Raw genomic sequence first — 27,508 nt, forward strand, 5'->3', positions numbered from 1 at the left:
TGTCAGGTGAATGTTTCACACTCCTGACTATGGGAGTCCATTTTGCTTGTTGCCACCATAATCTTTTAAATTACAGATTCTTTCAAAAATATGATGAAATGCCTACAAATTAAGATTTCGCTCATGTATTAAGAATTTTGACTATATGCCTTTCCAGCAGGAAGGTGGTATTTCTGTACACCTTTCCTCTCTACAACTTGAACTACATAGCAGAGAAAAATCAGTTACGACTACAGAGTGCTACCTAGTTTATGTTGCTAAACTGAGAAAGCAAAGTGATCCTGTATGATTAAGAGGGGGAAGTCACATTTATCATTAAATCTGAATATAGTTGGCTTCATTCTCCCCTTACTTTTGTCAAGGTAGTAGATAGAAACGGTTAATTCTTACACTGGAGGAGAGCAGAAGTGGGCCCATTTCTGATGGTGTGAGGTGTCCTGCCTTCCTGCTTGGAAACAGTACCTTGCTTGGGTTGGACGGCATGTGCAAACTGCAGCTAGAAGTTCCTGGTGTAAAAGGTAGTAAATACCAGCCTGAAATGCCGGTATCCACAGCACTGCAGAAGTGAGGAGAGTGCTGCCTTTCAGTTTAAAATGTCACAACTCCACAACCTGCTTTTTACAGTCCGCCTAGAACAAAAAGATGCATGATTTGTATTTGTGTTACCCACTGAATGAATAATATTTTCTTTAACTGTATTAAATATCTGAAAATGTATCTCACTTCTTTTTGCTATTTGTCATACTATAAAAACAGAGGCGGATACAGAATGTAAACACGGTGATTTATTTACACTTTCTAGAATAATTCTGTTGAAATGTATGGACTGTTTGCAGACATGGAGATATGCATCAGAGTTAATTCCTGTTAAAAATTTTATGTCAGATAATGGGGACTCACTGCATTTTCCTACACTCCTACGTTTTCTGCACTGTGGTAATTTTATTCTCTGTGTTTGTTAAAGGAATACGTTTAGGTAGTCCTTTTCTCTGGCACTGCCTATGGTTCCTTACTACAGCTCCAGTAATTAATATGGTAATTTAAAGTTACATAAACTACAAACTCTCATTACACTGTCCTAGTTAAACTCTTGTGTAATCAGTTGAAAATGTTTTAAGCCGTCACAAATTACGCTCATTTGCTCACTACCTCTCCTTTTTCTCTGGACCTTCTTGAGGTCCAGAAGCTACTAGTGTCACCAGGAGTATTCATAATCTCTCCTGTGGCTATTACTGCCCAAATTTTAGGGCATCTAATCACACTGTGAGAAGCATCCCATTGTTTCTGAGTGGTTGGCATGTATCCCTGTTCCCCGCACTTCAAGTCATCTGCTTTTCTGCCTTGGTGAGTTCATAAAAGATCACGTTTTGTCTTGAGTTGGATAGAGAACATGGATATTTATGCATTATTTTAATCAAATACTATGCCTGACTCACATTACATGGTTAATCTTGTGCTTTTTTTAGCTGAATTTAATGGTTATCTTCAAGGAGACACCTCAATAAGAGGAGAAATAGACTAAAATTTAATTTGGCTGTGTTATACCTAAAGCTGAGTTGGGGAAAAAGGTTATCAAGCTTCATCAGCATATGAGTAGATCTGCTTGGGCAGTATATTAGATATGCCGAAGAAAGTGGCCAGATGGCTAAGTCGGGGGAATGGGGGTGGGTAGCAAAGCAAAATAAACCCCTCACCTGTTTGTGACAGGAATACTGGCAACCCAGCAACGTATCTCCTCTGGCACCCAAAGTACTAATGTGAAGAGAGGTCTGAAAGTTTAAACAAAACCACTTGTTGTTAAACGAAAACAGTTGTTTCCTTAGCTATAATGAAGGAGACTTGAGCAGTTAAGTGAAACAGCACAGGTTGAGTGAAAGAGACTACTTATTCGACAGGGAATAAGATCAGACCTGTCCCAACAAATGACAGAGCAGAGAAGAGAAAACAAAGTGACGTTATCACTAGCCTCGCAATTAATCTACACTGCAATGCTAGTTAAAGAGTAATTACAGCTCGGACCCCTTGCAAATTCTTAGATCCATTGATTTTAAACCATCATCTCTCTCCAGAAAGAGAAGTATAATCTCAGAATCCTTTCAGAGTTGCAAGCCTGGTAAGACTTACAGTTTACAGCTGCGAGGACTAGGTCACGGTATAGCGCGGCCACTACAGGCCCACGGCGGTCTGCTTGTGTTGTAGGCTCTGTTGCATGTATAGCGAAATCTCTAGCCTTTGGGTAATCTTGTTTCAGTTTTTAAGCCTTATCTAGCTTACTGCTGATACTTGTGCCTCATGCTCTCAGTTGTGCAACAGTTCCATCAGAAGTGCGGTGACGCGGGTGTTGTGTTCTACCACATGTTCCTCTTAAATCTTAATTAACAATTTTGCAGTATTCTTGGATAGCAGTTCTGATTTTTTGACAGTTCGTCCTAAGGGAGACTATGGTATTTTTACGAAGTTAGCCTCTGCATTGTTAGGATCAGGTTTGAGAACCTAGGTAAGAGAAAATAGCAGAGCATCACAAAGAGAAATTTTTAGAAATGTCATGGAATTCTGAACACAAAATGGAAAATGTGGATCATTTATGAAGAGTGGGGAAAGTGGAGGCAAGACTAATTTTTTCTTTTCACTATTGTAGGGTTAGTTTCCACCATGCTAACAGGAATAAACAGGCTGCTATTGCTGAGAATTGAACCCTGGCTACTTACCAAGACATGATGCATACAGGTTCCGCTCTAGCAGTGTGATACTATTTTCCAGGTGAATAAGAAAGCAGTTCTGGAATTAAAATTTTATGTAAAGTTAAAATTTGGCATGCGTGCACAAGGTGAGTTCAAATATATTGGAGAGTTTTGACTAGGTGGCAACATAATTTACTCTTAGAGCTTAAAGGTGTATAGACCTCATGTATGAGGTCCAAACGCTGCAGCCTGAAGATCAGAAGGGCTCCAGCAGAGCTGTTTTCTTACATACAGCTGCTATTGCACAGAAAGTTACTAATCACGGTATCATTTTCTGTCTCCTCCTTCTTGTCCTAAAAACCCTGCTGTGAAAATCAAGCCAGTAAGCTTTTGCTAACCACAATATTTCTTTTAGTTCCCTTTCCATCAACAAACTTGTCTCTTAAGATCACTTTCACCAATAGACAGTCATTGTACTCGGAGCACTCATACCATGTTCTGTACCATCTTCTAAAACTTATCCTTTACCAAAAAAAAAAAAAAAATTGACAGATGTACTCTAGAAGAATCTGTGTAATTTTTGAACATTGTTGGGAATTTAACAAATCTGACAAACAAGGGGAGTTATGATACTTGATTTTTTTTTTACCTCAGCTGTAACAAACAAGTGAAAAGAAGTTATCTTGACTGTGAGTCCTCTAACAGCTGTGATTATTTCATACGTGCTTTGTCTCAAACAGAACGGCTGGTCTCATCATTTATGGCCTTATCTTCAGATAAATGATGGATTATACTAAAATTACTTTGAGCTTTCAAGTGAATTGCAACTAAGGGCAGGAAAATACGCTCCAAATGGCATGCTGTTAGTATTCTCTGTTGCACCATCATCTGGAAGAACTACAGATTTTGGTCAGTCGGGTGTCATTTACAATTTTCATTCCATTTGGTTTTTGTTTGATAGCAAAACTGTCCAGGTATCCGCTATATAACAATGCTAGCTAGAATGCTTGGTTACTATTTGTGGTGTTTATCTCCTTTTATTGTAGTTGAGTAGCATTTCTCTTATAGGCACAGAAAATGGGTAATAACTGAAGATAACCTCACAGCAGGAAAGTAAGATCGGGTTGGCAATGCATCAGTGAGTGGCATGATTGAAGACAAGATAAAAAGCAGGCTACAGCAAAAGGTAACTGGCAATATCTAAAGAAACTGGTACTGAATTTGGGCAAGGTCAATATTTAGACAGTATTTCACTGTTTGAGGTGAAAGCTATAATTAGAGTTAGGGCCAGAACAAAGAATGATTTAACCAAAACGCCTCATTTCAGCTAATTCACCTATTTCTTTCTTTACTTCTAGGTCATACAAGTTTTTCAGTTACTGATAGATTGTTGGCTGGTGGAATCTAATAATCAGCAGATGAAGTCTAGGAACTGAAATAGAAAATAAAACAGCATTCCTGAGTCCCCTCAGTTTTCTGAAAATTGAGAGGGATACGCTGAATGAGAGTACTGTGCCTCAGCATTTCTAGCTCAGAGGGACCCATGCAAATAGTAAAACATTCCAGAAAACCACTGAACAGCTGTACTTTTATGTTGGGGGGCTTACGCAAGGGAGAAAAATGCACTAGTTGACTTCCCTAAAAAATGTTCTGTTGGCAGTTATCCTCCATTTAACCCTGCTTTAGCATCGGCACGGCCTGGCCAGACCCTTTGCTTGAAGCAGGCAGCACATAATGTACAAAGATGCAGCCTGAACTTGTTTATCGAGGAACCGTGCATGCCCCTCCCAATCCAGCTTTATAGGATGTATGTCACCTTTTCATCTTTTTCTTTATAAACTCCTATTGGTTTTCATCTTTTCTCCATTCTCCCCTCATTCTTGTTAGCCAAGCCTAAAAGTTTAGACAATTTTCCTTCCCCCCCACCATGAGGTACATTAAGCCCAAGAGTTAGTCTGCTTACCACTCAATTTCTGGCAGTTGCTCAGGATTTCCTCCCTCCTCAGGTTCTTTACTTAATGCACAACAATCAGAAATGGAAAGCATGGGGCAGGAATCAACACCTGTTTTCAAAGTGGGACTCCAGCTCTGCTGTTAGATTTCTCTCTTTATTATTTTCCTCTTGGCTTTGTTATTAGCAGGTTACCATGATAAGACAATTACAGTTTTTCTCAAACCAGGCTTTGTTTCAGGTAAAAGATATTTCTTTACCCATGTGCTTCCTAAAAAGCACTTCAAAGGAAAAGGGTTCAAAAATATTTTGCCTTTAAGTACATTTTATGATGCTGTTCCATGTTCTTAAACATACCGTCAAAAAAATTCATGTCAGTACAGGACAGCCACACATCCAACCATTTGTTCAGCTCAATCGGTAATTTTCCTAGCACTAAAGTAAAGCTCATGTGGCATTTTGGAGGGCACAGCGCTACCCTTTCTGGGCATCTGCGCAGTTACGTTTGCTTGAGAACCAAGACCGCACTTGGTTCAGGATGCACTGATTCACAGCATCGCAGCAGAGCTCGCACTCTAGCTGTAACAGCCCTCTTGGTTTTGCTACCTCTGTTGCTGGTCCTCAGTACCCACAAGGAACGTCTCAGAGCCAGGACAGTAAAGAGAGGTCACTAGTGAATTTTATTTTCAAAATAGAGCAATACATTTTACTTTGAAAAAAAACAGGAAACAAGCTGTACAAATTTGGCAGATGAGCTATTTCGGTATCATTCTATTAAGTGTGCTGCCTTCCAGACAAAGCACTAGGGATCACAGTATCTGGTTTTTTTCATGGGTGATAATGCCTTTCACACTGACATGATTAAGGTGTCTGTATTTGACCTTTCATTCTCTTTGATTAACCCCTTAGCACCGCACTAGTCCAATTGACTTGTACAAAAATCACCGATACAGTGCTTTGTCTTTGTATTTGGCTACTCAGATTTCCTTCTAGTCCTCATAATGATCCGCCCTTAACAGGAGTTTTGTGCAAGTGAAAGCACAATTGGGCCTTTATGTTTTCCATGTTATACTTCCTAACGGTTACAATGATACTAACTTCTCTTGGGCTTAGCTGCATTACCATTTTAAAAGATTTTTTTTGTCTGAATAAACTCTTGTACTTTACCAGTTACTCATACTGTTTTCCTTCCTTTCTGCCTTTGGTTCCCTTTTTCTGACCCTAATGAGGTATTCATTAAGAAGCCTCCATGCTGATCCTTTGCTTTTAATCTTTTAACTTTTCCCTCCAGGCTGTTCCTAACATTCTCATTTCAGGAAGAAAAGTCTTTTCTGAGGCATAGTGTGATATTTTCCCACTGTAAGGATATCTAAATTAATTATATAAAAGAAACGTAATCAAGTGTCTCAGTCGGACACAGTCAACCAAATCCTATTACATATTGCTGAATTATGACACATGGAAGACAAAGCTTCCTCTGAACGAAGGTGTTGAAATCTAATGTCTATTTCCTTGCACAGAAATCCACAATACATTTGCTTCCCCAGTAAGACAAACACTATTTTTCAGCATGAAGACAAAAGAAAAAAAACGTTCAATGTGAGGTTTGTTTTCCCAGAGCCGTAACACTTTGACTAGTGGGAAGTTATGTGGAAGTCACTAGCCATGGTATTGGAAATGTAGTGATAAAACTTCCACGTTAGTTGGTTTAGTTAACATGGCAGATACTTGCTGTTTATGTTACTGCTATGCCCGTGTCCACATGGACATGGACATGCTGCATCTGTAGGTGTGCTTGTTTTTCAGTTAATGTTTTCGTTGCTCAAAGCAGAAGCTTCTATCAGTCACTTTAACCACGTTGGTGATAGGTAAGAAACACTGATGTGATTTGCTAGAGGTTTTTAGAGAGGGGAAGTCTTTTTAGGTAAAAATGAGCAACATGAACTACTCTCAGCCAACTCGTCTAATTTCCATTAGATTAGAAAGTGAAACACCTCTGTTTGACAGGGGCCTCTCCATTTCTGGAGTAGAAGCAGAGAATTAAGTGTTTCTTTTCTCTCGAGCTTTCTGACAGATTAGCCATTGTTGCAGATGAAGATAACTATTGCTCTGCACAATGCATTTCTAAAGATTGTTATTCATTAATTTACACTTGCCTTCTATTTTTGCGGGGGGTGAGGGAGTGTGGGGGGGTAAAAATAAAAAGCACATCTTGCAGAAGGGACTGCGTATTAAGCCTGTAGAGCTCATAGGTGCATCATGGCTTCACCTTGGTGATTTAGCTTAATGGCAGGAAAATGTCCTTTTGAGGATTAAGGTATAGGTAAGGCCTCACACACATCAGAATGTTCCCATGCATGTCAAAATGTTACTGGTGTGCTGCATGACCTGGAGCAAATTTATGTACGTAAGCTCTCTTGTAGCACCTTTCTTACTGTTTTACAAGAAAGTACAGGAAGGCAGTTCCTTGTACCAGAAAAGTAGAAGTAATGTTACCTTGCAGAATTCATTGCCCGTCATGTTATTATCTCACTTTTAACTAAGGAAAGTTGTTCAGGGGCCTACGTTGCATACATAATGTTAACTTTTGCCTCTGCGTTTTCTGGCTTAGCAGAAGAAGAGTAAAATGACTGTGGGAGAGTAGGCAAGTGACACCGTGGTCTCTGAATAAACTAAACTACCAGGACAAAGCGAGGAAGCCTCTATTTGGACTAACCTGAAATTCCACAAAGAAGTCCTATCACTTCCCATCTCTGTCTACAAAGTTGGAGACTTTGTAGTCAGAGCTGTGTCCCCTACCCTTCCTCCTGCAAACGTCTTTGCCTAGAAGAAGCAACAGAAACCTAATTAAAACATCACTGTCAGTAGTTTTGTACTAGTTACACCACTGATTTTGAGTTGCGTCTTTCATAGTAAAGCTGTAAAACAGAAAAAGGCCAAAGAACTTGCACCTAGATTGAGAAAAATCCTTTTCTCCCAGAAGTAGGTGATCTGGTTCATGAGGACACAATTGCAGCTTTGACCTTTCCATTCCATTTTCTATTGTGATCTCCGCCAGTGACACAAAAGATTCTGACAGTGACTGCATATTGCTGTGGGCATGTCACTCATGCATTAACCATTTTAGAACATTATCATTTCCAATTTAGATGCATGAAATCCCATTTTCTGCTAAATGAGGAACAACCACTATATGAATAACCAAGAGTTTAAACTTACGTAAATTTTACCTGTTTTTACCCAGAGGCTGGTAAGCGTCTAGTTACTGACCTCACTCAGTATCTGGACTTTCAGAGAGTAGATTGTGATACCCCTCTTATAGCCAGTCCTTATCTGGCTATATTGATTTTTTTTTTTTTTTTGGCTGTCTCCCTATTGTAATACTTATTTTCCATCCTTTAATGACACGTTATTTTGTTATTTGAACATTCTTAACAGAATTTGAGAGGCGTTTTACCCTTCACTACATTTTTTTCTTCCTGGACCAAAAAGCAGAAGAGGCCAACGTTTCATGACACACTACGTTTCATTTCACACACATTACGTTGCAGTACAGCTACCCATAATAAACTAAAAGATAGAACCATTTACCTTTGTCATTGGCTCATCTCAATTAATAAAAGCTGGGAGTGTGGAGAGTCTTCATCACGGGAGGCAGGGGAGTCTAGAGGAGAAGTGAACTGTGTACCTGTTGCTTCCCCCCAGCTGCCTGTGGGAGTAGCACCACATCCCTGTAGAAAAAGAATCTGTGTTGCAGAAATTGCTCTGGCGCACAGCCGTGTTAAGTGAGACACATTTCTAATATTTCCAGCTTCAAATTAAAATACATTTCTAATATTTTAGGCTTCAAGTTAAAATACAACAACGTATTAGAGTTTTATATGCTGCAAAAACTGTGAGGAAGAGCCGATACATACACGTGTCCTCTGATGTCCTGGAGTCAGTAACGGAATAACAGTTTGTGATCAAGGAATGCCCATGAGACACTAATATTTTGGGGCTCAGGTCTACAAGCCATAGTCTACGTGAGTAGCTGTTACTCTCAGTGCCCCAAAACATTACTTACACGCATCTGATCATCAAGTGATAAATCCCAGAATGCAAAGAATAACCTCTAAAGAGGCAAAGATTTCATTCGACTCCCAAAAGAAAGATTTGTGTAGCACTCCTGAAGTTACTAACCTCTCACTCCTTTCAGCTGCATAAAATTAATTTCCACATGCTGTGAATTTTCATTGTGTGTTTTAACAAAAGAGGGGCTAACTCTACCTTTCCTACCGACACTGGTGCATCTGATTCATTAAAACCTTTGTGTTTGGACTCCTTAGCAAAGCCCAGCCTTCTTTCCTTTACCCACTCAAAATGTTTCTCCCCGCATCTTCCATGTTGCCCGTGCCCTTAATATCCGTGCCCTTAATATCATGCTGCTTTGAAAAGTCGCTATTCACACAACACCAGAAGAGCAACAACCTACATGAGAGATTTCCAGCATTTGCCTGACCTTGTCTGTAGTGACCTCTGTAGGAGTTGCATCATCCCCTCCAGTGGGGGTAGGTTTCCCAAAATTTGGCCGAGTTTCAGGAGCTTTGTAACGTCTGCGTGGTAAAAGCACATGGTAGCTACGTGATTTTCTAAGTTAGCAAAAGCAGCTTCCTTCTTACTGGCCTGTGCCTGTGCCTTTTGCAGCAGCACTCTAAAGCATCATCCTTTCAGGTGTTTTAGATAACAGAAACGCATCGTTTCTGCTACAGGATCTTTGATATGTGTAGACTCCACACTTCTTTTCTGTTTTCAAGAAGTTCTGAAGATAAAAAGCTCGCAGTGGGAACAACGTTCCATCAAAAGACTAGCCCCAGCATTGCTACAAGGCAAGTTTCTTGATGCCTCAGTGAAACTAGAGAAAGAGCAAGTGGCTGAAGTACAGACAAGTCAGCTGGTTTAATCACAGAATGAGATCATGCCAATAAGAAGAGAAATCCAGAAAACATGCCTTTCCTTGAGCACTGGAGATGGTCTCAGTTTGATAATCATATTGACACCTTTTCAATAGTTTTGAATTTCAAAATGGGCATGAAAAACCTAAAGATTCTCAATTCCATAAAGGATCTTTATGTGCACGTTCCGTTTCTTCCTGTCAGAGCTGGTTCTGGCCTCAGCAATTCTTGGCACAACTGGGACCTCCAAGTTGCATCTCAAGCTGAAACTATTGTCTTTATAAATTCAGATATTGTTAAAAACCAGCAAAGCAACAAGCTAATTGCCTAGATGTCTCTCTGCTGCTCAGAACATCGTCTCTTCCTTGAACAGCAGTAGAAGAGAAAGGCTCTGTCTTGCATTCAGAGCAGTTTGTGGAAGCGGCCTTTATTCCCGCCAAAAGGCCACTCTCCAGGTGATCGCTACCTTCTACTGGACCAGTGAAACCATTGACGAATACTGTGAAGATCTGGACAGTGAAACTGAGAACTCTTTCAGTGTTGGATGCACAAAGACACTGACTTCAGCAAGAAATAAGAATGGCCAGAGACCAGTGATACTCAAAACAGCACGGGAAATATCTTGTAGCCCCTCACTAAGCTCTGCGTGCTTGAAATCACCATAATATAACGCGGTATTTCTTCTACAAACTGGGAAGGAAGAACAGTTATTGTTACTACTATTTTCGTATACTTACGGAGGCACCCACAAGCTTCAGTGAAGAAGACCACATAACCTTAAAGACAGATTAATAGGTATATGAAATATCCAGTAAGTCAAATGGTGATTTTATGTATGATCTGAAAGGAGGTAAGATACCTCACACGTCGTATCTGTTCTCTGTTCTGTTAGAAGAGGGCATGATAAAGGCTTTCAGCAGTGTTTTTTATTTCAGTAAGTTTTTTTTTTCTCTCTTGCCTCTCCACAGCCTTTTTAGTGTAAGGCTGAAATACAGATCTGGATCAACCCCAGAATTAATGTGAATTCCCTTACTCCTCAGCTTGGAGGAGTTCACAGTAGAAACTTGCGGTTCAATCCCAATGGAAATAATGATGCCAATAGAAATTTTAGGTGTGTGGTTAGGTATCCAGGTAGGATGCGCACTGCTGTGTAATTAAAAAAAAAAAAGAATACTTTAAAACTTCTTATTCCATGGAACTAAGCTATCAGAATAGAAACTTAAAATTCATCAAATTATTTCACTTGCACTTAACAAACCTGAATTTGATTTCTGTCTTTTATTAAAAACAATCACATGGGGCACACTATATTTTATATAGGCAATTCCAGCTGCAATAAAGGAAATGCGTTAATCCATTTGTTTACTATCACTCAGAGAAAGTAACCGTGCAGCATGTAACCTTTCACAGCTCAAACTAATCTCACTTTTATTCGTTCTGGGACTTCATGGCTTAATTCTTGTTAACTATTGACTCTTTCGGGTACTTCCGAATACCCTAAAGATACTACATAACCGGCATCAAATCTGAAGTTACGAATGTGCAGTAAGCTGTATATTCATAATAAAACAGTACTTTATGTTGTGTTGCCCTTCAAAAATCTTTTCATGTCAATGCTGAAAACCCTAGAAATTCTAGTCCTACCTTGACCTGAAATAGATTTATTTTTTTCTTTCCTGGCACCTAATGTGCAGTAAATGGCATTGTTAGTAATATGAGGAGATGACATGTCCCTGATAAGCAGACTTGAGGTTAGCCTGCTGATTATCAATCATTATCATCGCCTAGGAGGGCACCAATCTTCCTTTTTGGTAAAGCTAATGGCTAGAACAGAGGTGCAAAAATCCATGCTGGATTGATGATGATAGTTAAAGCCCTCATTTCAAAGTCTTAATACGTCGAAGTGTCTTCAGCCTCTTTTAGAAAAAGAGGCAGTTCTTTACTCTGTGGTATAAACAGGAAGAGTGACTGCCTCCTGCTATAACAATTAATTTTTCATATTTAAAAACTAATTTGGCTGTAGGTTTAATAAACTAGATAAGGAAAAGGTGATCGTCATTCCTGTCAAGACAGAGCAACTGAGGTGACTGGGACAAGGGGATATTACATGGAGATTCACCTTTCAGACATCATCTCTTCTGAAGCTTAGCCTTTTGATGTTTAGTTTCAGAAGCAGTGAACTAGAAGTATTGAGCTAGAAATATATTTTACTTTGTTTATTTGATTATCTTTTCAGTTTTAAGTTACTGCTCTGTGGGTAATTTTATATTCACATCTCTTAAGGATATATAATATCTAAGACATATTAAACACCAGAGAGTTTGCAACACATTCATGCAGTCTTGGTCAAAGAAAGAAAACAGAGATTGCTCTGATGGATAAACATGAGAGAGACCAGGAAATTATGTGGAAAATCTAAGATATCTGGAGTATTGGGTACACTGTCAAGCCAGAACCAGTGATCTCTAAAACCACCACCTCACTGATCTTCCCCAAGAGATTAGATAAACACAGTGCATGTTGAAAATGGTTAATCTGTCAGTGTTTTGGAGTCCAGTTCTACATTTATTGAACCCAAGAATGTTTTTCCTCCCCTTAACAGCAAACAAAATTATATGTGTATAGAGCAAAAGCTCCCAGAAAACAATGTTTATTTTTAAACCTAAACCTAGAGGATCCGAAAAATGAAGCCTATAAACTAAAATGCTGAAACTTACTGACAACTGAAAGACTTTTGGCTAACCATAACAAGTACTTTGTGGATCAATCAGTCAACAAATTTTTGCACAAAAAACCCACCCCTAATGATTGCCGTGCTAGTGTTCACTAAACCAGTAAGTTCTAGTGAGGTTGAGAAACTAGTGAAGTTGAGCAATCCTTCCTTGGCACTAACATCTGCAAGTAAAGTTTTACAGCAATATGTACATCAGGATTTCCCAACTTCTGGAAAAAAAACAGACATGAGGAGGGAATTGGTAGAGTTAACTTTGGCCAAAGAGCCAAGTAGCATGAAAAAATATTTCCAGTGTTTCTGGACTCTTAAGTACTACAAGAGTATATGCAAAAAATAGTCCAAACACACAATTCTAGCAGTTGCAGCAGCAGTGAAACTGTGACATTATTACACTGTAGGCTGTTAAAAAAAAGCATGCAGAACATGTCACATATTACATTGTAGTATTATTAAGCATTTAATGTCCCCAAAAAGTACTTGGAAGATTTTATTCAGCACTCCACAGCCCCATAAATTAGTGTTTTAGAGGTGGCCTTTCACTTATGCCAATTTTTGCCACATCCATTTCTAACACAAAGTCCTTGAGTGTGCAAAGGAAGGATTCTTTTCTTTACTCTGTGTTTTAAATCTAGCCAACTGCTTTCCAGTTTTTTATCTCTAGATATCACTTCTATTCTCTCTAAACGCTCCTATTTTTAGCAGCTTCAAGATACAAATGTCATATGCTTGTACCCAAGTATCCCTTAAGTGCATAGAGATACACTGACACTGCATAACCCGTTTGACATAAATACAGGACAAGACACTGATTATTTCTACTTCTCTGGCACAAGACAGTATAGTTAATATCAATTTTTTGGTTCTCCTTTGCTCATCTACTAGTTTCAATAAAATAAATGTAAACAACCTTTCTTCTCTATCTGGATTGAAAGCTGTTTGCCCTTACTAGCATCAGAGAACTATTTAGGTAAATAAATATTTTGAAACAGAGTAACATCATCAACATGCACTGACACTGTCCAAAGGGGTAATGACAAACCCAGGTATATTAGTAAAAGAGGTGGGGGGGACACACCTAAAAAGTGTTAAAGATGTTTACATTTTCAAATTGTCAAATTGTTTACAATTCATGAAATATATACAGCACTTGAGGTCTAAAAATCACCATTTGGATAACAAAAAATGTGTAGGCTTATGTTGCCTTTCAATTTCCAAAAATCCTTTAAATCACTTAAAAAAAAAAAAGATTAAAAATAGTTCTGAAGTGGCATTTTCAACAATAAAAATATCTTCCTCCAAAAAGGAAAATATATGTTTGAGTCAAGTTAACCTAGAATTACTTTCAAGAATACTCCCTGGCTGATATTTGGAAAAAGAGTTGTATAATTAACAACATGCCTAGTTAGTTTTCAGATAATCTTTTAGTCTAATGAGTAGGTGTCACTATTTTTCCATCTGCTTTTTTAAAGTAAACTATACTTTTAGTCTCCCTTTAAAAATATTCTTCTTATTTTGGCTTAAAAACTTCAGAACGTTTAAGCTGCATATGTCTTTGAAAAAAATAAAATATCAGGATCTTGTTCCATGACTTACAAGTGCAAGAATTGGACTAAAGGTTAGAAAAACCAGGAACGTACTAGAATAAAGGAAATTCGATATAAGCTAGTAGATACCAAAATAAACTTAAATAGTTCACTCTGGTACATTATACTTTCCATAAATGCAGAAGTTCAATGATAGGTATTTTGCCTTGTGTTTGCATCTTAAATAATCTTGACGGAGGGGATATTTTGAAAATAGTATTTTGAATATAACATACAGCAATGCTCTTATTTTAAAATAGGAAATACAGACCTCTAGTGGTCAAAATATATATGAGTTAAACTTCAAAGCGCTTTAAATGTCACTGTGCTTAACTGTGTTACTTTCCATTTGCCTCCCCCCAGTCGTTGAAAATCACACACACCCCCAATTCCACTGCTCAGCCATTCCACAAGCATTGATTTTTCACAGAGGAAAAAGTCCTTTCGTCTGTCCTTTTCTCACATAAATTTTATAACTAAAACTGAGTACAGTTGAAAGATACCTGCGAAGTGAAGGGAAAATTAATGAGAGTAGTCTATGAAAACAAACAGCAGAGAGATGTTCATTCTTTTCAGAATAAAGTATGAAGCCATCATACAGAAGGACGGACTCTTTTGAAGTATGCTGGAGGAAATAAATACAGAGAAGTTCTTACAGAGAAGGTCAGAGTACATAAAACACTTCGCGTTTACAAGGTAGCAATAACTGATCCTCTGCTAGCACAAAATAAGTAATAAGCAATTTAAGAGTTTTGGTGTTGCAGAAGAACCAGATCCTAGAAAGATCACAGGCAGTTTATTTTCCAGCTATATAGAGCTAGCACAAATGAAGCAGACCAGCTTCAACTCTTGCAAGGGAAAGGCACAAAGAATCCACATATAGGTTAGAGAATTAAAAAGATAAACACTTTACTCTAAAATTAAAAAAAGCAAACACCACAAAATTAACCGCAATTTCAACAGACTGGCAGTTTCTTCATGAAAGGCTAACCAGGAGGACAGCTATTAAGCGAAAATGCGCAGGTCAGCACAAGGTCCTGCGAATTCTGTTTGTTCTCGTGTCAGACCACCTCCTGATCCAAAATGGCAAAAGCCACAGCCAGCTTGACAGTTCCTAATGCAGATCTTCTGAAGCTTGCTTTCTGTTCTTGGTGCTCATGAACTGATGTACAGTGTTCCAGTCCTGTACTGCCTATTGCAGCTCCATTTCAGTACTATTTTGATTTACTGTCATTTACCATGAAGTCAGACGCTGGCCTCTGTGGAGGATAGCGGCAGTGATGACAGGAGGCCTGTGCACGCTGCAAGGCCGTAGTATTTTGAATTACGTGCCTTTATTTGCCCAAGTCTTTGCATTTCTCTCACCCTCCACAATTCACCTATCAACTCTGGACTAAAAATACTTAGGAAAGCCGTGAGTGGGGAATACAGACTGCTAGAAGGAGCAGCAGAAATAAGAGCTAGGAGAAAGGTAAATTTGTGGCTTCACAGTGGTACTGCTCAGGACCTCCAGGAAAGCAGAGAAGATGCTGAAGTAGGCGTATGAAGTAGAAGAAATTATATTCATTAAGGCAATGAGGATAAAGGGGCTTGCTCTGCTGGATAGGGGAAAAAAAAAAGGCTGTGAAGTAAAGCATGTGGAAAGTGTCATTAGTTTCTCAGTGATTAGAAAACGAAGATAGAAGAAATTAGGAAAGGGGGCAGGGACTAAACTTTCAAGATAAAGGGAAAAAGCTTATGCTACCAGAAAGAAAAAAACATAGCTAATATGTTGAACATACTGTTCCAAACATTTTTCAGCCTCTTTTCTCCCTGTGCAGTAATTTTGTATAAAAACAGAATGCATCTTCCTCTTAAACATGGAAATACCTTCTCATTTGTAAGAAAAGCAATTAATCCACCCACTATCAGAAGCCAAAAAACCTCACATTACCTAATGGTGAGGTGGCTAAACCGTGGCAGGGTTGATCAGCCTGAATTTATTTAGTCTTTGTCAAAGCAAATATCAAAACCACATTTTTGTTTAAAATCTGACTTGTGACACCTGCTTACCTATTTATAGCTGATGAAGTTCTCACAGAAAGCCACAGTCAGTGCTATCTTATCTTCCGGTAAGCAAAGTGCTGTTTACCTTGCACGGGCTCAGCATTCCTTGTTGTTTCCACAGGCAGTTTAATTAGGATGCACGTTCACCCAACAGAAGCAGTGAATGGAGTGGTAAATAATAGTTGGTAGAGCAGTCAGAAGCATTTCATTATCAGCATGGTAATTAAAAAAGATAAAAGGTCAAACAGGACAGTAACATACAACAGGGGTTTGCTGCTCACCAGATTATTTGCTTTGAGATTGTGCTGCCGCACCATTCACAGTCGCATCAATTCAATCCTCTTAGAAAAAGCTCCTTGTGTATGATCCTTGAAATGATCCAATTATCATTATGTTAACTCAGGTCATTTGAGATGCTTTAAATGGAATTATCAATGTGCACAATTTCAATACTTGCATTTAACTGGCCAGTCGTTTAACCTGCTCTGGTGAATTCTGGCAGAATAAAGCTGTACCAGCCATCTATTTCTGTAACATTTTTAAACAATCTGCAATACTTCCCACGTAGAAGTATCTGCTTTGCATAAAATGTGTATAACCGTGATCCTGGGACAAGCAGGTGAACTGTGGCAGGTGAGAATGACAGCAAAAGTGACAGTGGTACAGAAAAGAAATCATCGCCTGTACGGAGTTCACACCACCACAGCTGCCCTGTCTCACCGCTCAGCACTGCTATGGGCCCATGCCTTCCGAAACAAACTACTTTCTTCTCCTGTGTTGAAGCTTTTCCTAATGCTCTAAAGTTACAGATGTCCTCAAGGCAGCAGATCTACTCGAGGCTAGCTCTGAAACTTTGAAATTTCCAGGAAATGTAATAATTCTGCTTGGGATTAGCAGAGCCTTCCTCACTGTGCTTCAAATGTAAAGCTCCTAGGAGGTTCATTCTCACAGCAACATTCGAACTGTTTTCAGGTATACGTATGGCAATCCATAGCTATTTACCCCAAAGCAACCACGTTGTGTATTTCTGCTTGCTTTTCATTTACTGAAAATAATGATGGATTTCATTATTTATTAATTATCATTCCTTAGTATGATTTAAAACTGGTAACATAGCAAACACATCCTTTGCACAATTCCACTGACTTCAGTGTTACACCAAAACCTTTAATTCCAGAAGGGTTACAGTCTCACACAGGTGAATTGAAGTATCATACTATTTCTTGACCAAATTCCTGATTCTTCATGGGAATTGTTCTGCCTTTTTTACTTCCCAAGCACTCCAAAATAAGCTCAGCGAATTCAATACCTTAGAGAGCCAGACACAAGTTTCCCAACTCAATTATTTTTTGTTTATTTTAACACATTTCTGAAAATGTAATATAATCATTATTACACTTCCTTGAAAGTACATATGCTATTAATTACATCATCTGAAGCTACTACTGGCATGAAAAAGTACAGGCCACCATGTGGGTGGAAAAGGGAAATTGGAAGGTAAACAATGAAACGCACTACACTGAAGGGTGGATGAAGTGACCGTAAGAAAGGTGCCTTGACATCTATCGCTGCACAGAAACAATCCCATCGAAGGGGGAATATTCACCATCGGCTACATTCGTCTTAGCCACTGAATCTGCCAGTTAGTACCCACAGAGCAGGATGCACTTGCCAATAGTACCACCGATCGGTTAATCTGGTCACGGAGAAAGGTCTTGCTCAGCCCTAGCTGGGCCTCGATCTGCTTTACTGCAAGTCTAACCTGCAGTGGTGATTTTCTTAGTAGAGACTTCACTGCAGTTTCTTCCTGCTAAATTCTGGGCTGTAATCTCAGTTGATATATAAGTGAGCAAAGGCTATGATAATGAATAGACAGCGCAGCCCCAGCACGTAGCTGGGACAGGGCAAATATTGCCAGACCTTGATGTTGCAGAACCTATCGGTTATTGTCAGATCTCCTTGGGCACTTTCACAACCAAGGGATGAGATAAGAGGATTTATCTTGAAATCTTTTTATTGTGGTTCTCCCTGTCCTCTGGATAGCATGACCTTCCACAGAGCCAAACACCACGTATGCTAGATTTGGCACAGTTTGAAAGCCAGGAAGTTTTGCTCAGGATGTGTTGCGGTGCCGCATGCGACCAGGATGGCGTACGTTTGTTTGTCAGCTGTATTTGCTTGGCTTTTTAACTTCTTAAACACGGCAGAAATAGCTGATGTTGTTTTGAGGCATCTGTACCAACCGGGGCAACAAGACTAATTCACAGAATGAATTGGAGAGACTGGGAGTGTCGCATTGCACATCTCGACAAAGGGTTTATTAGTTGCATTTAACTACATATTCCAAACTTGATAGAATTATCAAGAACCTAAACCCTGAAATTACCCTGCTAGCTTTATGGAAATGAATCAGCTTATTAATGCAAACGTATAATAGAACATGGGCTAAGATAGAGAAATAACGAGTCTTTTAAAAACTAATAAATTGAGAGCAAAGGGTGACCTTGCTCACAAGGTGCTGACCGCAACCCATATTCTGCGTTCAGTTCCTGGCTCCGCTTCAGACGTCCTGGGTGGGCTTTGCCGAGACATATCTATGCCTCACTTCCCCATTAAAAAGGCAATCCATTTGGAATAAGGTTTGTCTCCCAACAAGAGCATGTCAAACACTTAACAGAGTAGCATTCTGCCCTTAACAGGAAGGTCAGTGCTGAACAAAGCAAATAATGAGCAACCACCTCCGTTACAACATAGCCCATATTTCTATAATGACAGGTATCTGTTCCTTCTGAATGCATCTGTTCTGCCCAGGGTCTTAAGGTGTGTATATTTATCTTTGTAAAAGTGACTTACATTTATAAGGGTTTTGTTTGTTCGTTTGTTTTAAAGCCAGTATATTTCACCTGTGTTTGAGGCAGCACAAGTTGGATGTGGCTGACAGCTGTCAGGATCCTGCAGACAGCAATAAACACTACTCTGCAATAATAACTATCCTTTTTTTTTTTTCCTTCTTTTAAATCTCCACTATTTTTGAGGGAAGACTATCTATTTGTAGACTCTGAAACAGATTTAGTATCAGAGTCACTTACAGCGTATTACCTGCTTCCTAAATTCGTAAGTCATTAATAAGGAAATCATTCTTGCAGAACACACAAGCCCTGGTGAACCAAACAGGTGCCCTGTAAAGGAGATTTCATACCATTTCTGTACACTTAATACAGTCCAGAAATATTTTTCGTACACTAAGACTACAACTTCAACTCTTGGATACATAAATTTTGTCAGTAACTGAAAAGGTAATGTGAATTGTGGTTTCCCCTTGCACCCTTCTTAAACTCTTTCTACAGATATTAATGTGCAACAAATCAGCACGTCTGGATTTTCACAGATTTTTTTTTTTCCTCATTAGTAGTTAAATGCCATAGTTCCACGCCAGATGGGGAGCTAGGGAACTTCCGAATTTTTAAGGTATTAATGGTACAACAGAACACTAGATTGTGCAAGTATGCTCATCTTTCTCTGTGAGGTAAAAATTGTCTCAAAGAATTAAGCTTAATGAATAGAAAACAAAATTCTAGTGAGTCACAGCAGACATCAAAATGAGTACCTAATCTGAATTAATTTACTTTCTTAACGCATTACACTGTATTTACAGAATGAACTGGTATTCAGAGTGCTTAAGTGTAGTTTCTGAGATATCTCAATAACTTTGCTCGTTAGATATATTACCTATTTATGGGGAAAAAAAAACCCTAAAGACTCTCCTGAATTTATAGTTATCCGCTATTTTGAGTCTCTATTATTATTCTTATGACATATGTTCACTGACCAGTCTTATTTTAAATTGGAACCTTGTTAATTGAAAGAAGTTGGTTAGATTTCATTTATGTTGAAAAGAATCTAACAATGTTCAGTCAACTCCTAACATTCTTATCTCTGTTTTATCCTGCAAACAAAGTCTATATTAGCATAGAAATTGGTTGAGAAAACACTTGAAGATGGCTTATTTTTAAATACAAAGACATTGACACATTGTGTTAGACACAAAACCTTGACATTTAAGTGAAACTTTTTAAAAATTAAATCCCTGTCATGAATAATATTTTCTTCCTCTTTTCCTCTCCTAGGTGTGAACTTCGTATTTTCTCCCTGAAACTAGGTTACAGCTGAAGAGATCAAGATGGTCCCAAATTACTCTACCGAAGAAACGGTTAAAAGAATCCACGTCGACTGTCCTGTTTCAGGAAGGCACAGTTACATCTATATTATGGTTCCAACTGTTTACAGCATCATCTTTATCATAGGCATATTTGGGAACAGCCTGGTCGTTATTGTCATTTACTGCTACATGAAATTAAAAACAGTAGCCAGCATCTTTCTTCTAAACCTGGCGCTGGCTGACTTGTGTTTTTTGATAACCCTGCCGCTCTGGGCAGCCTACACGGCCATGGAGTACCAGTGGCCTTTCGGCAACTGTTTGTGTAAGTTAGCATCAGCAGGGATAAGTTTCAACCTGTACGCCAGCGTGTTCCTCCTCACATGCCTTAGTATTGACCGATACCTGGCCATAGTACATCCAGTGAAGTCCCGAATTCGACGTACCATGTTTGTTGCCAGAATAACTTGCATTGCCATCTGGCTTCTCGCCGGTGTGGCCAGTTTGCCCGTCATCATTCACCGTAATATATTCTTTGCTGAGAACTTGAACATGACAGTCTGCGGTTTTCGGTACGACAACAATAACACAACGCTCCGGGTTGGGTTGGGTTTATCCAAAAATTTGCTGGGCTTTTTAATTCCTTTTCTGATCATATTAACAAGCTACACCCTAATTTGGAAGACCCTGAAGAAGGCATATCAAATTCAAAAAAATAAGACTAGAAATGATGATATTTTTAAGATGATTGTGGCAATAGTATTTTTCTTCTTCTTTTCCTGGATTCCTCATCAAGTGTTCACTTTTCTGGATGTATTAATTCAGTTACACGTAATAACAGACTGCAAAATCACTGATATTGTGGATACGGCTATGCCCTTCACCATTTGCATCGCTTACTTTAACAACTGCTTGAATCCTTTTTTTTATGTTTTTTTTGGAAAAAACTTTAAAAAATACTTCCTTCAGCTAATAAAATACATTCCGCCAAGTGTCAGCACACATCCAAGCCTAACAACAAAAATGAGCTCCCTCTCATATCGGCCACCAGAAAATATACGCTTGCCCACTAAAAAGACTGCTGGGTCTTTCGACACCGAGTGATGCGTTTTGCAACACACTTTTTTTTGAACAACCTTGCGAACGAAGCAGCAAGAATGACAAAATTCATCTGCAGTCCTGAACATCACAGCTTACTGCTCATTGCAGAAACATCAGATCACCGCAGAGAAATCACACTGTAAAGATGTAGCAGTGGCCTTTTATTTTACATTGTGAAGAGGACTGCTGGTTTTCATTTTGTTTTTCTTTACCGAAAGCAACATAAGTGGTGGACAGGCATGTCAGAGTTTCTGTCAGCATCCTGCCGTTCACTCAGAACTACAAAAGAAGGGTAGAGAAAACTCCTAACTTAAGTTCAAAGATCTTTTTAAAGGAAAAGCTTGTATAAAACACCTGAATTATGAAGGACGTGTTCAGCACATACATGAGTTATTCCAAGTTTTGTTCAAGGAGCTGATAGAGCTACACTGCTTGTTTTGTTGGGTTTTTTTTAAATGACGTAAATGTCATATCGTCATATTTATAATACATTTTCAAATATATGCTATGGATAGAGGCCCAATTTTAAACTCGAATGGAAATTTAAGGTCCTTTAAATTGGTCTCATTCTGATTTATGCTACTATTTTTCATTTTTTAAAATGGCAAATTTTTCATAATAATATATGCAATAAAACGCAGATTTATTTATTAAATAGAGAAGAAATATATTTTTAGATTTATATTCCTACTCATAGATTTCAAACATTGCTTCATGAATGTACATTTATATCCCAGTGGGTATTTTTATAGAAGCTTAAGAAAAATATGTATCTATATATACACACACACACAAATGGCGTTCACTTAACCTTTCCTCATGATCTGCCGCACTGACTTTGAAGAACATTACTTATGGAGTGGGTTGACTCCATACTCTATGTGACTAAAAGTAAAATTCTGTATTTGAAAACATGAATTCTGGCACAGAGGTGATCAGAAAACTTCAAACTGTGTTTGTATAAGAACCAGTGCACTCGATGAGAGAAATTACCAACTAATCAAATCCACTCAATTTTTCAAATTCCTGAACATTTAATAATTCCAATAAGCAAAAATGTGACAATGCTTGTATTACAATTTAACTAATAATGCTTTTAGTCACATCACGAAACATCTGAGACCAAACTTTACTCTTGGCTTTTACGGAATTGCTCTCCATTTATACAAACTAAGCCTAGAGTATTTGCTCCCTGTAGAACCTTTTTTTATGTGTATGGAATGAATTCAAATTTATACTAGCATAAATCAGAACAAAAGTCTGGCTTAAACTCTCCATACAAATGATGGGGGAAAGGTGATAAGCACTGTAGGAAGTTCCAGCCAATGATATCCTCCTATGTCCTTTTTACCTCAAGGAATGAGCTCCAGAAAAATTTATTCTTGATTCACACTCATTTATTGTCTTCAAAGATAAATGAGTTCATAAATACTTTCTGACATAGTAAAACTTAAGAAAAATTCCAAAACTGTACATATATCATGTAGGCAGTTACATGACCCTTGAGAATTTGCAATATTTATAATCTTCAAAAATACACATCTAATGCGGCTTTGTCTCGGGTAGCAAGTGGTTGGATTATCCATATATTCTGATTATCAGTCTCTTGCATATACACAAATAATATTTTAAATTATTTTTTACTTTAGGAAATTATTTTAAATCAAAACACAACAAAAAAGTTATTTCTGTAGTTTAATACTTTTTAAGAAAAAACGGGACTACAACCAGGTCTGGGAATCTTGTGCCTCTTCCTGCTCTTTCATTCACTTATTTTAAGGCAAGTTTCTTCAGTTTTGCCTTTGTTCTTCCAGCTGCAAAATGGGAACAATCTCTACTTACATACGTCACAAGGCACTGTGAAGATTCACTAAAACTTCTAAAGCTGCATGTTAAAAAAAATGCTCTTTCATTGAAGGTTTAAGTTAATTTAATCACAAGCTAGTATCTCAAAATTTGCAACCTGAATGTGTCATGTTAAAGACACGGTTAAATTATTCCTATTTCATATAATGCTTCATATTTAGCTTATATCTATCCTTACACGCGAGACAGCCATTCGTTAAAAATGAAGATGGCAATAGTCCCATGCATTATAAATGGCATCCAGAACAGCACCACTGCCTCAGCACTCAGTAAGCTGACAAAGGACTGACAGAGCCTGCCCTTTATCTGTATGATATTGTGTTCATGTACATGTGTGCACATGCTGAGCAGCATCGGGAGCTTCCCCTGGCAGAGGCAGATCTGCGTCAGACATAATTCAGTGTGCTCTGCTTGCCACCTGCTGGATGCAGCCACAAGTTTGTTTTTCATCTCAAAATTAGTTATAGGAAGAGACAGCAATATTTCCCTGCTTCCTGATGGATCTGGAGATCCTTACCTGTGGCAAAGCTCCTGTAGAAATCAAATACAAACTTGTCCATCGGGGAGGTAGTTAACTTCCTTGACAGAGGCTAAGCAAGCATTTCCTCATCACCTGCTGATCCCTTTGGTCACTGAAACCCAGTGTCCCCAACGACCACAATAGATAGCTCATTTGCAAAACGTTGATTGCATTACTACAAGAGCCATCCCAAAGAGAAGAAATATATATGTGCATAAAAATAAAAATCAAAGCATATTTGCGCACGTGATAACTAAGTACTTAGCTGAAAGGACTCATTTATCACCAAGAAGAAAAAGAAGCAGAATCAGTGGTGACCGTGAACTATAAAAATGACTGCATTACAGTGGAAAACAGAAGAGAAGCCATCAGTTAGTGATTTTGATCAGTTCATGCCAGATCATGCGTTTTTAAGAGACTGCGTAACCCAGGCTGCTGGTGCCACCTGTGCCTACCTGCGTCATGGGAAAAAGCACGAGCATGCACATTTGGCTGGGCTGCTGCAGGAAAGGCAGGAAGGGATTGCAGCTGGTGTGCTTTGAAGGCAAGACTGACCTTGAATTGATAGGCAAAAAGAGTGGAGGGCAAAGCTGCTGTTAAATAGTGCTTGGAAATTTTTGTTCTCCTGAGGAAGGGGTAGGAAAATGATCATCAGCTGCCAAATATAGTGGATCCTAGTTTAATGTTTCCTTAAAAAAAAAAAAAGAAGTGGCAAATCAATGGCTACTGAAAAGTATCCAGAGATAAAACTCTCAAGCAACTCTAACTGGGCAGCAGCAGAGAGCAAACTCCTTTGGAGCACAGTTACTGTGTACAGCCACATCCTGCAGTTTCAGGCATCCCCACAAAGCCCCGAGCTGACAGGTAACTGAAGCGTCCCTGTTTCCCTCAGCACACCCACACCATTTCCATCACACACCTAGCTGCAACCAATGCAGGTGCTGAGACGCATTGCTGCTGAGCCTGACGCTCCTCTGCCCACCTACGTGCTGAAAATACCGGGCTGGAGACCTGTGCGTGGGGCAGGCAGAGCAGCAGCGTGACAGAGTGCAGGATCTGGCCGCTGGTGTGAACCCTTGGCTGTGTGGTCCCTGCTGAGGGGCAGGTGGGAGATGGCCAGGGTATCCTTTGGTGCAAGAACCTACTCCTTGCCAACAGAGGAGGGGGGGAGTAAGATTGGCTCTATATGACTTTGCCATCTTTGGGGAACTTTGGGTTGAGCCATCTTAATTTAATATCAAAATAAGAACTAGCTATGTATGTTTAAGAACAAACTCCCACTATCTTAGAGAACACAAAGTTAATTAAGATGCAGTACTATGCTGTTATTTTAAAAAGAAGTATCCAGAGTGCTTTTCATTCTCAGGATGACCAAAGTAAAATACTTGACAACCTCTTAGTCTGTCCCTGTACTTTCCTGGTGTGAGGAACTCAAGCCAGTATTAATGGGGACAGCATATAGCCAGCCCTAAATATAGGGTTCACTACTCCTAATCTACCACAATTATATTCCGTGGACTTATTTCAATGAATACTTTCTTTCTGCTGGCAGAATAATTACTAAATCACATTATGTTTGACATATACATGCATAATATTTATTTCTATTTATTGTGCGATAGTACTTTATATGACTCATGTTTCATGCTCTGCTCTCTACTTGCTTGCCCATTATATGCCTATCCTAAATCATACTATATAATCTGCACTGGTTAGCCTAAATTCCAATGAAACAATTACAGATACAGTAGGGATTAATTTGGCTTCTCAGTTTAACAATTTCCTCATGTTTACATTGTTAATCAAGATGGTACGAGGCCAAAAGTCCTTTACTTCACCAGAACTACTATTTAGGTGATGGTTTTCATCATCTACTTGAAACTGTGACAGCAGCAGAGAATACAGCAGGATTCCCAGGTTTGGTTTAGTTTTGCTTGCAGAGCTTGAGCAATGATTTATCTTACTGACCTCCTTTTTAAGTATACTGAAGTGCAAGTATTCCCAGGGAGAAGTTTGCAATGGAAAGAAGAAACAAATACTTGGGAGGAGGTGGAAGAAGGCCTAAAAGCAGGGACTTGCCGATTTTGGAAATATTTAGTGTTAAATGTAAACATTTAACTTTATTTTTGCAACAGATGCTAGGGAAAAAGAAAAAAAAAGACCCTAAGACTAAATCTTTCAGCTAAGTAGTAAAAGCTTCCAGAAAGTTTTGAGAGGCTCTTTTAAGTTTCTTAATAATGTCCTGCTCAGTTTGGAACATACCAAGCCATTCTTAGCCCACTCACAAGGTCAGGGTCTCCAGCTCTGCTCTTCTACATCACATTACAGGCTTGGCCAGACCATCATCCCACCAGCTTGTGCAAAGTGATGAGGTGGTTCTATCAATCATCGGGTCCGTTTCAACAGCGACCTCGCTACCAAGGCTGAACTAATAAATCCTCAATGTTAATGGCAGAGCTGTCAAGCTCATTGTCTCTGGTGAGTTCTGCAGACGTGGCTAGACATTCAAGAAATAGGTACAGATGACATTCGAGAACAGCATTACGCGATCTTTAGTAGACTAGTGCCACGGCCTGCAGCTTTACAAGTACTTGATAAATTAGTTAACAGGAACTAGATATTATTTTCTTTTAAATATTTTTGTGGAGTCGTAAGTGGTGAAGTGGTGGATGTTAATGTTTTCTCTTTCAATAGAAATAGTTTTATATTGTAGAAGTTTACTACTGTAAGAACTTTCATTGTCTGAAGCATTACTAAAGACATACACATCATCAGTAGATGTCTTTGTGAAAGCCATCTCCACTGCTGTATTAACCCACCCAAAGCAAAGAGATATGTTTCTATATTATTGTAAGCACTACACTATTATCAGTATATCTATGGCTAGCTATCATCTTCGACAATATCATCCTTACCAAAGTATTTCTATTTAATGCTGTAATATTTTATGCCACCATTCCTCATTCCTTCCAATCTAAAGCCTAACCCAGCACCCCCTAAACTCGAGATGAACAGGCTGTGTCTGCAATTCACAGTGGAAAGGCTACCCGGCTAGCTCCAAAATCACATGTAGAACAGCAGTTCAGTAATTCACTGGTGTTTCCCAGAACTGGCTAAGCTAGTAAAGTTTCCTTGGAATGGATACTTAACAAATTGCTAATTTTCCTATACACAGGTTAGAGTTTAAAGCAGAATTTAGGCTTAACTTTTTAGAAGCTAAATTAAATTATAGGGACAGATTTACCCAGAATATTGTGTCAAATACAGGATCGCATTACATTATGAATAATGGCCCTGAAAAGCCAGGCTCAGGCTGCCTGTAGCCGAGTATTCAATGTAAATATATCCACTTAGAATAAGCTTTGGTGTTTCTAAGCAGTGCCACATTGTACAGGGGCTTCAGTGGAAACAGGATCAGGTTCCAGCATAATAAGAGGGGATTGGTGCTTTGCTTTTTTTTTGCCAGAAGAACGGTAGAATGGATCACATATTTCCATTTCAAATTCGTATGAAAATAAAACTGATTTTAATCTTGCATATCCCTAGTAAACCCCACTTCATACTCTGTTTTATAGTGTCACACACTGGGAAAAAGTGAAAAACAGTTAAAAGCTAGGCCTATGAAATTTTATAGTTTATCTACTGAATAACTTATTTTCTATGTATTTTAGTTATTCCTCAGCTTTATATATATCGGCAGTGCTGTGAGGCTACAATGGAGCACAGGCCCTGGTGCAGGAGGAGGTATACATAGACATACCATCCCTTAGAGCTTTACAGCCTAAGCAGAGGGTGAAAAATTGTTAGAATAGGGTGGAAAGCAAAGACTGTTGCTGAACAAATACAAAACCATGAAGATATTTCACCCTGCTGTTAAATAAATAAAAAAGTAATTTTTTTTTTTTTTAAACCAAAGTGAGCCAAAAAGCTTCTCTC

The 27,508-nt window shown here is 38.7% G+C and overlaps 1 protein-coding gene across 1 annotated transcript; it reads left to right on the forward strand.

The window, feature by feature from the left end:
• Positions 1 to 3,789: 3,789 nt before the first annotated feature.
• On the forward strand, positions 3,790 to 27,508 carry AGTR1 (angiotensin II receptor, type 1). Its single transcript, XM_009320387.1, has 2 exons — positions 3,790 to 3,867; positions 20,057 to 27,508. The coding sequence occupies exon 2, from the start codon at positions 20,110 to 20,112 to the stop codon at positions 21,187 to 21,189; it is 1,080 nt and encodes a 359-aa protein (XP_009318662.1). The 5' UTR covers positions 3,790 to 3,867; positions 20,057 to 20,109; the 3' UTR covers positions 21,190 to 27,508.

The sequence above is a fragment of the Pygoscelis adeliae genome, unplaced genomic scaffold (assembly GCF_000699105.1).
Source record: "Pygoscelis adeliae isolate BGI_AS28 unplaced genomic scaffold, ASM69910v1 Scaffold413, whole genome shotgun sequence".
Lineage (NCBI taxonomy): Eukaryota > Metazoa > Chordata > Aves > Sphenisciformes > Spheniscidae > Pygoscelis > Pygoscelis adeliae.

Excerpts from the sequence above, each read along its gene's own strand:
- AGTR1 (XM_009320387.1), top strand. The coding sequence starts at position 20,110 with ATGGTCCCAAATTACTCTACCGAAGAAACGGTTAAAAGAATCCACGTC.